Source organism: Sus scrofa, chromosome 12, assembly GCF_000003025.6.
Source record: "Sus scrofa isolate TJ Tabasco breed Duroc chromosome 12, Sscrofa11.1, whole genome shotgun sequence".
In the NCBI taxonomy this organism is placed as follows: Eukaryota; Metazoa; Chordata; class Mammalia; order Artiodactyla; family Suidae; genus Sus; species Sus scrofa.
Window position 1 is genome coordinate 48,548,993 of NC_010454.4, and position 12,722 is coordinate 48,561,714.

The window sequence follows — 12,722 nt, forward strand, 5'->3', positions numbered from 1 at the left end:
TAAAGCTGACACAAATATACATTTAGGAAGGTATACACTAGAAAAAGTAAGAGAAATAATCAAATAAAAATCAAGTGGTAAAGGAAAGGGAAGTGAAAACCAGATCGCACAGTGTAAAGAAAAAAAAGAATCAAAACAAAGTACAACGTAAAGTTTCTGTTGTGGTGCAGTGGAAATGAATCTGACTAGTATCCATGAGGATGCAGGTTCGATCCGTGGCCTCGATCAGCGGGTTAAGGGATCCAGTGTGGCTATGGCACAGGCCAGCAGCTGGAGCTCCAATTTGACTCCTAGCCTGGGAACCTCCATATGCCATGGTGTGGCCCAAAAAGACCAAAAAAAAATTTCTGAGAAGCAGGAAAAGCATTAAATGAAATGAAGAAGCTAATGCACTGCAACAGTCAAAAACACAAAATGCTAGAACAAAGTCAAGAGGACAGAACTTCAAAAGTGACTGATTTTACTTTGAGGTAGGGATGTGTGATCTTTTAAAGACAAGTTTCTATAAAACAGTGAAAGAGGAAGTTTATTACATAAATATATGCTGGCAACAAAAGTCTCATTAAAATACATTAAGCCTATTTAAAGGGATAGTAAATCTATTCCTAGACTTCGGAGGTAGATATATATGTTAATTATCATTTGTGGGGGCTGATAAAGGAGAGTTAATAAATAGTCAAGCAACCATGAACACAGTGCTGCTTCACTAAATAGCATAGCAATTGCCTCAATCGATTTTCACATTTTAAAAAAAAAGGCTAGCACTGTCTTTGTACTTCTTCCTCAATTAAACGCAGTACAAACTCAGTTTCAACAAGATAAACAATACAGCAATAAAAAGGCATTAAAAATATAAAAACTTTATTTTTAATTCTAACAAGAATACTGTACTCCTCTGAAATCAGTCAAGGGTTTGAAAAAGATGGGCCAACTCCACCTCCTTCAATGACAGCAATGACAGTCAATTTTTACACATGGAAAGGAGTTCACATCTGAGTACCACACTAAAGCATTCAAATAAGTTCACATTCTTTATTCCATAATGGTAGCCCAATCTATTACTAAGCTTCCCTGCTAGACACTCAAAACAAATATAACCCACTCTGACACTTATGTTCAAAGCCCTAACCTGAAATGTAAAATATCAAAGGAACTTACTAATAACCTAGATACCTTATAAAATAAACAACGAACAGTACTACCTAAGAGCAGTATCTACTGACAGAACTGTTAGCCAAACATTTCTGAATGTTATTTTGCAGACATTTTGAATAAAATTGTGAACATTAGGAACTGCATACTCAAATATTTACAAGGTGCTACTCAAAATGCCAGTCCCTGACAAGATATGGTGCCAGAATGTACATCAAGGAGTTCCCGTCGTGGCTTAGTGGTTAACGAATCCAACTAGGAACCATGAGGCTGTGGGTTCAATCCCTGGCCTCACTCAGTGGGTTAAGGATCCGGCATTGCCATGAGCTGTGGTGTAGGTTGCAGACTCAGCTCAGATCCTGCAGTGCTGTGGCTGTGGTGTTAGCTCTGATTTGACCCCTAGCCTGGGAACCTCCATATGCCAAGGGTGCGGCCCTAAAAAAAAAAAAAAAAAGTGTTTCACCCTTAAGAGTGCCCTTGTGGCGTAGCAGGTTAACAATTTGTCGTTGTCACTGCAGCAGCTTGGGTCAATGCTATTAGAGTGAGGTTTCAGTCTCTGGTCTGGGAACTTCCACATGCTGCAGGCAGGGCAAAAAAAAAAAAAAAAAGCTTGACTCTCTTTGAGCACTACTTTGCTCAAGTGAGTTATATAGACTAGGTTAGAATTTTTAAGAGGTGATTGTTGGCATTCATTCCTTTATTCAATCAACAGATTTAACATGTCAGCTATGTACCAGGCATTGTGCAAAATGCTAGAGATATTGCAGTAGGCAAATACGGACATAATCTCTCCCTTCATGAAGCTGATAGTCTGGTAGAAGGTAAGTGTTCATTCAAGAATCATTCAAACACATGTAAAATTTTCACTGTGATGAATGCTATAAAAGACAGGTACAAGGTGCTAGGAAACTTATACAATAAGTGGAACTGCCTCAGGCAGGTCACAGAAGGATTCCCTGAGGACTGAAAGAAGAATAAAAGTTAACTAAGGAAAGAACTGAGTGAAGGGAAATACGGCATTCTAGGGTCCTAGATAAAGAGAAGAGCTAGTACAGAGACCCTGACACTGGAGAGAACTTACTGGGCATTCCAGGTAATGAGACAGCCACTGTTTCCAAAATGCAGAAGGCAAGGTAAGCATGCACTGTTTAAAATGAGGCTGGAGGGGAGTTCCCGTCGTGGCTCAGTGGTTAAGGAATCCAACTAGGAACCATGAGGTTGCGGGTTCAATCCCTGGCCTTGCTCAGTGGGTTAAGGATTGCGGTAAACTGTGGTGTAGGTCACAGACGTGGCTTGGATCCCGTGTGGCTGTGGCTGTGGTGTAGGCTGGCAGCTGCAGCTTCATTTCAACCCCTAGCCTGGGAACTTCCATATGCCACAGGTGTGGCCCTAAACAAAAAGGAAAAAAAAAAGCAAAAAAAAGCAGCAGCAGCAGCTAGTTGACAGATTAAATATTTAAGGAAAAGAATACTGAACCGTGTATGGTTCTTGAGATGGGGGAGGTATGGGATCCAAAGTACAGATAGTGTATTTAATCGCACGAGAATATAACAACAACGACAATAATAGGTTGTCAGACAGAACCAAAAGCCGAATCTATGGTATTTTGTTGTATTTTCCACCAACTCATGCCTACCCACGACTGAGTTTAAGACTTTTTTTTTTTAACTTTAACACCCCCATGGTCAAATAAGCCATGAGATACTAATATCATATAAAAATAAAGATCCTGTAACAGTTTTAAATGAGCATTACTATTAACCCTTTATTAGCCAAAGAACCCAAAATCTTACTGGCAAAGTAAGAAACTACCTTCATCAATCAAGTTGATCTCTTAATTGCAAACTCCTATGCTGGCTAAAGAGCAAAGGACAAAGAACAAAAATTTAGTCATCTAAACATTTCTTTAAGTATTCCAATTTTTCTAGCAAAGCCCAGTAACGTACCTTAAATTTGGTGAAACTTACAAAAAACAACCCACAAATATGAGTAAAAGTATATACGTACATTATAATCACATTCTTATAAAAGTAAAACAAAAACAATTTTTCTTATACACGAACATGCATAAAAATCAATCTGGAAGGGTCAGAACCACCTCTGGATGTGGAAATGGGTGGGTGGATGAGTAGAGGGTGGAGACTTTCCTTCTCATATTTTTGTATTATCTGAATACATTTTACATATCACTTTCCTAACACAAGTAAGTATTTTGTAACTACGTGAAAAATGCCATGTGTCAAGTAGGAGCAAAAAAAAGTCCTTGGTACCCGTATCGAAACTACACCCACAAATATTACTATATATGGATAAGGACAGGGCTTAGAAAGGAACACAAAGTAATGTGATCTCTGGGGTGGAAGAACGGTGACCTTTTTTCTTTTATGTATGCAACATTACTACTGTAAATGTAGGTAAGAAGGATATATTTCTATAATTTTCCCATTAAGGCCTCTATAAACATAACAAAAAAATTCCTCTCTCAAGGAAAACAGAGCTCTGGTTCCAGATTACTTGTTTTCCATGAAAAGGGGCCAATTCTTTTGGAGACCAAACCAGGATTATTTCCCACGGTGACGGCAATCACCGAAAGATACTACTGTATCTTGAGCATTAATTACATAGCTTCATGAACAGTCAAGAGAATCAGCATTATAATTAATGTTTTCTTAGTGCCTTCAAATGGAGTTGCAGTTTATGTAAATAATTCTCATTACTTAAAAAAAATTTTAAGTGTATTTACTTTGATGGAACAGAGCATACAATTTATTAATAAGGAACTATATCCTAATCACCCAAAATCATAAGACATCAAGCAGAAGCTAGTCTAATTGAAGAAAATAAACTGAAAAAAATCAATGAAGACTTGATTCTTAAGACTTTGTTAGCAAAACAAGTGTTTATTTTCTTCTAAGAAAATACAGACACTAATCTGAGGGTTGGAAACCTTTTTGTAGGACAAGAGTGAAGTCATCCGACTTCACTAGTTAAATATCTAGGTCACTTTAGTATCTTGGGACATTCAAAATTCCTGAACACAGGCAAGATCTTTCTTCATTCCCATTTCTGAGAGCACAGGGAGGCTCAGGGACTAAAATTAGCTCTCACATGGAAATGAGCAATTTATTCCATCAGTCTTTGTTGTTTGTTTAACACATCCAGCTTGATAAAACAGAATAGTCTATTGTCCACAGGCTCATGTCTGGTTTCCCCTGGATGACTCTTGCTCTGCTACTGATGAATACAGTATTACCATGATAGATGGTGTTTGGAAAGATACATTCCAAAATAAAGTAACAATCATTCTAACACTGTAGAAGCTGAACCTTATGTAACAAAGGCTGAAGCCTTCCAACTTACTCCAAAATTGGTTTCTATTTATCAGAGCTTTACTGAGGTGCTAAAAATGGTAGAGTCATAAACTATGAAACAGACCTTCAACTCTGGGTCCTGGTTTAAAAACAAATCAGCTAGGTGTCATCCTCTATTCAAACTCAACCGACAGGCTCAAGTAAATTGCAGGATGTTCCTAGGGGGCTTGTTACTGTGAAAAGGCACAACTAAAATCTAATTGAAATGGTCAGATATAATTAGAATAAAGCAGTGATGCATATAGGGAAGAAAAAAAGATACCACACTAGCAATCCTTGGCATCTTACCAAGTATACCAGTCTTAATAACAAGAATACCTACTCTTTACTAAGTGTCTACAACATGTCAGTCACTTTGCATGCATTATTCCTAACCTTTACGACGATCATCCAAAGTGTGTCCTTCTTAAAATTTTTTATTTTATTAGAGTACAGTTAATTTACAGTGCTGTGTCAACTTCCGCAGCACAGCAATGACCCAGTCATGTATACATACATATATTCTTTTTCTCATACTATCTTCCATCATGTTCTATCTCAAGAGATTGGGTATAGTTCCCTGTGCTGTACAGTAGGACCTCACTGCTTACCCATTCTAAATGTAATAGTTTGCAACCACCAACCCCAAACTCCCTGTCCATCCCACTTCCTCCCCTCCCCCCACCTTTGCAACCACAGGACTGTTCTCTAAGTCTGTGAGTCTGCTTCTGTTTTGTAGCTAGCATGTTCTTTTATCCCTCCTTTTTAGACAGGGAAATTCAGTCTCAATGAAGCTAAAAAAGGAATTCTCTTGTAGTGCAGCAAGTTAAGGATCTGACATCACTGCAGCAGCTTGGGTCACTGCAGTGTCACTGGTTTGATCCCTGGTCCAGGAGACTTTCCTTTGCCTCGGACAAAAAATAAAAACAGAAATAAAATAGAAAGCCACTATAAAGTATGTTCTATTGATGAATACAATCATCAACAACTCTCATCTAAGTAAGCAAGAAGGGGAATAATGTGTAGGAGCAGGCAGGTCTTTTTCACTTAAAAAAAAGTATATTTCTTCTCTTCTACCTCTATCATGGATCCCTTCTAACACAGTGTATCACCAATTATGGATAGCTTATATTTCTCCCATCTTTAAAGAAATAAGATGATTCTCCTCAAGCTTCCCTCACCTTTCCATTCCTTCACAAATTTTTTCTTTGCAAAAAATTTTAAAATTACCTTGCCTGTCACAAAACAACCACTATGAACAACTAGTTCATAACTTTCATCCTTTTTCTTTTCTTTTTATGGCCACACCTGTGGCATATGGAAGTTCCCAGGCTAGGGGTCAAATCAGAGCTGTGACAGATCTGAGCAACATCGGTGACCTATGCCACAGCTTGTGGCAATGCCAGATTCTTAACCCACTGAGTGAGGCCAGGGATTGAACCCACATCCTCATGGAGACTATAATGGGTCCTTAACCCAATGAGTCACAATGAAAATTCCAGTCCTTTTCTAAGCACAGCATATCAGCACAGATATTTTGGTTTCAGTTTAAACCAAAATGATCATGTTACATCTGCAACATCCATTCTATAGGCAAGGTGGTATTGCACAGCATGGAACTAAACTTCAAGAACCTACATTTTGGAAGTTCTTGCTGTGGCATAGGAGGTTAAGAATCTGGCATTACTCTGTGGTGGCACAGGTTCAATCTCCAGCCAGGCAGAGTGGGTTAAGGATCAGGTGTTGCCACATTTGTGGTGTAGGTCCCAGCTGTGGCTCAAATTCAATCCCTTGTCTGGGAATTTCCATATGCTATGGGTGTGGCTGAAAAAGAAAAAAGAAAAAAAGAACTTACACTTTGGACATTTAAATTACTTTCAATTTTCCTTATTAAAAATAGCCTTGGGGAGTTCCCGTCGTGGCGCAGTGGTTAATGAATCCGACTAGGAACCATGAGGTTGCGGGTTCGGTCCCTGCCCCTGCTAACGATGGGGTGGGCTAACGATCCGGTGTTGCCGTGAGCTGTGGTGTAGGTTGCAGACGCGGCTCGGATCCCGCGTTGCTGTGGCTCTGGCGTAGGCCGGTGGCTACAGCTCCGATTCAACCCCTAGCCTAGGAATCTCCATATGCCGCGGGAGCGGCCCAAGAAATAACAACAACAACAACAATAACAACAACAACAAAAGACAAAAAAAAAAAAAAAAAAAAGCCTTGGGATAAACATCCTCAAACACACATTAAGTACGCTTTTTAGCACATTCAAAGCTATAATTCTACCAGTATTTTATCACTATGCCCACTTGACTACGTTTGTGCCATTGATGATTATTGTATGTTTTACATTTGCTCATTTGGTCCATTTATCTGTCTTTTGTAAATTGCCTGTTTTTATCCTTAACCTTACCTATTGAGGTATTTTTCCTTTCTCTTATTGTCTTCTAAAGAGTTCTTTATATTAGGGGAGATAATTCTTTGCTATATGCTGTAAATATATTTGCTGTGTTGTGATTTTTCACTTTTACTATTTCCTGATATGTAAAAGTTTTACTTTCTTATGTAGTTGGATCCATCCATCTTTTTTTTTTTTTTTTTTATGAATTCTACCCTTGGAGTATACCTAGAAAGACCATTTCTACACCCAAAGTTACAGAGTTCAACTATACTTTTCTCTATTACTTAAAATATATATATATATTGAAATCATTAAAAATCACCAGGAATTTATTTTGCATAACATATAGGAAAGGGAATGAAATGCACCTTCCCCACAGCTGTTCAAATTGCATTTATTAAAAATCACTATTGAACAACAACAAAAAAACCACTACTGTTTGCTTCCCCCCTTAACCTGAAATGCCTTTATTTCTACATGACAGTCTTTACATGGTAGGGTGGTATTTTACTTAGGAGTCAGCTTCCCAGGTAAGCATATAAAGTGATAATACAGTATTGTCAAAATAATACGGCACAATCTCTTTGATCATGCATAACCCTGTGAGAATCACATTATGAGAAACACAGGAGACAAGACTAATTAAGAAAGGAACAGTCACTCTGCCCACTCTATACTCCCTCTGGGTAGAATGCAGGCTGGAATCACCCTATTCAACTTGCACATACTGTTTAGACTTGAATGCCACTTTGCCAGACAACTAATGGCCCATTCTTGTGGCAATACTACATCAATTTTTAAAAATTATTTTATTTTATTTTATTTGCTTTTTAGGGCCGCACTAGCGACCTACGGAGGTTCCCAGGCTAAGGGTTGAATTGGAGCTGTAACTGCTGGCCTACAACACAGCCACAGCAACGTGAGATCCAAGCTGCATCTTCAACCTACACCACAGCTCACCGAAATGCCAGATTCTTTTTTTTTTTTTTGTCTTTTTGCTATTTCTTGGGCCGCTCCCTCGGCATATGGAGGTTCCCAGGCTAGGGGTCCAATCGAAGCTATAGCCACCGGCCTACGCCAGAGCCAAGCAACGCAGGATCCGAGCCGCGTCTGCAACCTACACCACAGCTCACGGCAATGCCGGATCGTTAACCCACTGAGCAAGGGCAGGGACCGAACCCGCAACCTCATGGTTCCTAGTCGGATTCGTTAACCACTGCGCCATGACGGGAACTCCCGAAACGCCAGATTCTTAACCCACTGAGCAAGGCCAGGGATCGAACCCGCAACCTCATGGCTCCTAGTCAGAGTCATTAACCACTGCACCATGAAGGGAACTCCAACGAAGAGCATTTTTATGTAATTGTATTCCAAGCATTCATGGATCCTCTGAAGTCCCTAAGGCCATTGTTCTGTTTATTTCTGTCTACTTGGTTGGAAACAAAGAACAATGTCCCTGAATTATAGCAAACACTTTTTAAAAGATATTTCTTAAGTTTTTCAAAATTCTGTCTTTTTAAAAAATCTTCATTGAAACATTTATCAATATAAACTAGTCTTTTTCTAACTTGAGGCGCTTTTTTTGCCTTCTATTTTACTTTTTTTTTTTGTCTTTTTGTATTTTTAGGGCTGCACCCACGGCATATGGAGGTTCCCAGGCCAGAGGTCTAATCGGAGCTGTAGCTACCGATCTACATCACAGCCACAGCAACGCCAGATCTGAGCCACGTCTGTGACCTACACCAGAGCTCACGGCAACGGTGGATCTTTAACCCGCTGAGAGAGGCCAGGAATTAAACCCGCAACCTCATGGTTTCCACTGGGCCACAATGGGAACTCCTATTTTTCTTCTTTTTAATTAGAGGGAACTGTTATTTGTCTAGTATATTTTTGCCCATCCTTTTCTCTCTCTCTTTTTTTTTTTTGATCATTTTTGGCACCCTGCGGCATATGGAGCTTCTGGGCCAGGGATCAGATGGGAGCCACGGTCGAGACCTAAGCCACAGCTTAAGCAACGCCAGATCCCTAACCCACTGTGCCAGGCCAGGGATCAAACCTGTGCTCCCAAAGCTCCCAAGATACCGCTGGTCCCACTGTGCCACTGCGGGAGCTCTCCTTTATTTTTGTATTTATCTGCAGTTTTGTTTTAGGATGCCATCTATAAATGGCATTAGTTAGATTTTATAGAAGAATTATTGTCATGCAGTCAACAAATACTTATTGAATGTCTACTTCTTGTCAGATACCCTTAAGCCATTAAGGTATGTTGTGATAATGGATTTCTTTGGTCTACTATGAGTGATTTTTTTAAAAATATAAATCTTAAGCCATCTTAAAAATCCTAACCGTCTTAAAAATCTTCCTCTGGTTCCTCAAAGTCTGGACAATCAAGTCCATCCTAATTTGCATGCTATGAAAGGCTCTTTGTGACCTGTTCTTTGATTTCCTTTTAGTCTCATCTCCTAGTATTCCCTAAACTGTTATCCTAGATCCATTTCAGCCCCATCTACATGCAGATCTGCAGACTCACCAGGCCTTTCACAAAGTTCTGTTCTCTATACTTGGAACTCCTTCCCCCCCCTTTTATTCGTCATTCAGTATTCAGTTCAAAGACCCAAGGCCCTCACCTAACACTGCCTCCAAATCACCACTGTGTCCTTCTTTCCAGACTTCCTTTTTTATTTTTTCTGGGGGGGGGGCGGGGTTGGGAGTACACCTGCAACATGCATATGTTCCTGGGCCAGAGATCAAACCTATGCCACAGCACTGACAACACTGGATCCTCAATCCACTGAGCCACCAGGGAACTCCTGAGACTTCCAATATTACCTCCCCAAAACCAGCTCATTCCTCCTTATTCCTTACTTCAGTAAATGGCAGCAACACCTACTCTCTGGCTAAGTTATTATTCCAAGTATCACTATGTGACTCATACTTCACTTCTACCATGTCCTGCAAATTCATCCAGGGATCACTACCCCTCCTGCCTCTATCTAGTCCGGCCACCAATATGCCTAATCTGGATTAGTCAAACCATTTCCTACTTACTCATCTATATTTCCAGCCTTAATTCCTCCTGCAATTCATCTTCTACAATGCTCCTAGAATCCGTCTAAACACTACTCTGTATTTGTTACTCCTCTGCTTTAAAATTTCTGGGGACAAGAATGGGTAACTCTGCAGACACGAGAACTCTCCAAACACGTCCTTAAGATAGATTCCAAACTCCTTTCAGGGCCTTACAAAGTACTGCAAGCATCATCCTCCCCAGCCTCATCTCCTGTCACCTGTCCACCATATCCCAGGCACGCTCAACTTCTCCAGTTGGGCTCTTTGCACACACTACTCCCTCTGTCAGTAACACTCTTCTTTTTACTTGGTTGACTCAGACTTACTCTTCAGAACACAATTAAGACATGATTTCTGCTTCAAATCATTCTCTAAATCCCAAAGGTGGGGTCAGGGCTCCCTCCTGTGTGATTCTACTGTATACTCCACAGGTTCTACCACACTGAAAGACCACCTGCTCGTTCAGTTGTCCACTTGTGGGGACCAGTGTGTTAACTCTGAATATGGCAATGACTAAGTCTTTCTTGTTTATTATGGCGTTCCTAGAACTTAGCACAAAATGGTTAGTCAACATATATTTGTTAAGTAATTAAGTCCAAAAATAAATATAAAGAGGAAACAATAGTCAAACAGTACTTGCTCTAAAGCTACCAGGATAAATAAGCATCCACATACATAAGTATGAAATAAAGATTTAAGAACAATGGTAGGGATGATCTAAACAAAGAGAAATACCAATTCAGTATCTCTGGGGTCATCGCCAAAGTAAGGTGACAAAGATGAATCTTTAGAGTATGCAAAGAAAATCAGAACTCTTACTTAAATATGTGTGTGTGTGTGTGTGTGTGTGTGTGTGTGTGTGTGTGTGTGTGTGTGTGTATAGAGAGAGAGAGAGAGAAGGAGGGAGAGAGAAAGACACAGAGTTCTCTTGAGGCTTCGTGGGTTAAGGATCGGTGTTGTCACTGCAGTGGCTCAGGTCTCTGCTGTGGCACAGGTTTGATCCCTGGTGGTCACGGAATGCAAAAGTGCCCACACCAGGGATCGAACCCGTGCCACAGCAGTGACATGTGTCAGATCCTTAACCTGCTGAGCAGCAGGGAACTCCTAAATATCCTTTTAATTTCTAGTTTGAAGTATGTTTTCTAATGTGCTTAATATAATAACATGGTAATACAAGCATTTATATGTGGAGCTGTGCTCAACTTTTTACTGAGTGGAATAAACAATAAAGCTTGGAAATCACACTTCTAGGGCATTTGATCTCTTTGGGAATCTGGTGAAAACCAAGGATTATCTTTCAGAGGAAAAAAAAAAAAGATTGTAAATAAATAAACAAATCTTAAGTTTTATATGATTTCTAAAGGTCTCTTGGCCCCCAGGTTAAGCCCCTAGGGCCTCCATTTCTACAAGAAGTCTGCAGGAAGAAGGATAAGGTCAGCAAAATGCCTCAATCCTATGGCCCTATTATTACTGATCTTTCCACTTCTCCGCAAATCCTGTTCTCTCCTCCCCACAGGTGACTCACCACATTTTCTCCAGGCTTAAAACTTATAATTCCCCCTGGAACTTGCACAGAGTTTAGGAATGCAGTCAAAGATTTCCTTCTCAAGGGTAAAACACAAATATCAGTTATTCTCATACCATTATCATAATCTTTGCCACTACCTGAAGCACTCAAACTATTTCATACCATTCTTTTCTTTTCTCATGGGGGGTCGGAGGGCACACCCATGGCATGTGGAAGTTTCCAGGCCAGGGATCAAATGGGAGCTGGAGCTGTGACCTACGCCACAGCTGCAGCAACACCAGATCCTTAACCCACTGCTCTGGGCTGGGGATCAAACCTGCACCTCTACAGAGACAAGGTGGATCATTAACCCACTGAGCCACAGCACTAACTCCTAAAATAAAGACTTTAGACTCCCACTAGTCACCAAGTTTTAGAGCACAATCCTAAGGTTTCTGCAGTTACTCTGAGATCTCTATTGGGTAAGCAATAATTTGGACATTAAGAGGGTCTTTCTTTCTTTCACTCAGAAGGAAACAAAAGCATTTGGTCCAATCTCATTCTATAGATTAAAAAGCCAAAACCCAGGGAGATTTAAGTTATTTACCCAAGGTCAGATGAGAAGTTTAAGGAAATGTCTAGAATTAGTATTAAGGTCTATATCAATCCAGGACAACTCTAACTACACTGTGTCCATTCAGATTACACTAGAACAATACTGTATCAACAACTTCATCTGTTACCTACCTCACTCTTCCATTCAGATTTATCTGAACATGCTGCTTAAAATCTGGATATTTGGATGCCAGATATGCAAAGTCAGGAGGTTTGTCCTTGTATCTATTTCTTGCATGCATTGATTTACTCAGAGCCATCTTTAAAAAGAAAAAAAAGGGGGGGGGGACATTGGCATATTTAGTTAAAAAAAAAATCAACAGTTAAAACTATGGTTGCCAAAACAAGTTATAGCCAATACATTTTTGCCAACCAAGTGATAAAGAAGTTATATTTTTTAAGTGTACAAAACAAATAAGCACATGAAAAGATGCTCAAAATCATTAGTCATTAGGAAAACGCAAATCAAACGCACAATATCACTTCACTTCGTACCTATTAGACTACTATTAAAAAAGAAAAAGAAAAAAGAAAATAGCAAGTGTTGGTGAGGATGTGAAGAAACTGGAGTGCTCAGGCATTGCACGTAGGAATGAAGATGGTATAACTGCTGTGGAAAAGTTTAGTGGTTCTTTAA

At 39.8% G+C, this 12,722-nt stretch overlaps 1 protein-coding gene across 6 annotated transcripts in view; it reads right to left on the minus strand.

Moving 5' to 3' along the window:
• The window catches only part of METTL16 (methyltransferase like 16), a 76,000-nt gene that overhangs the window by 57,739 nt on the left and 5,539 nt on the right, over positions 1 to 12,722 (minus strand). For all 6 annotated transcript variants that reach the window (XM_021067620.1, XM_021067622.1, XM_021067619.1 and 3 more), the window contains one exon: positions 12,218 to 12,345. In XM_021067620.1, the coding sequence (XP_020923279.1) occupies positions 12,218 to 12,345 (128 nt within the window). The remainder of the gene's footprint in view (positions 1 to 12,217; positions 12,346 to 12,722) is intronic.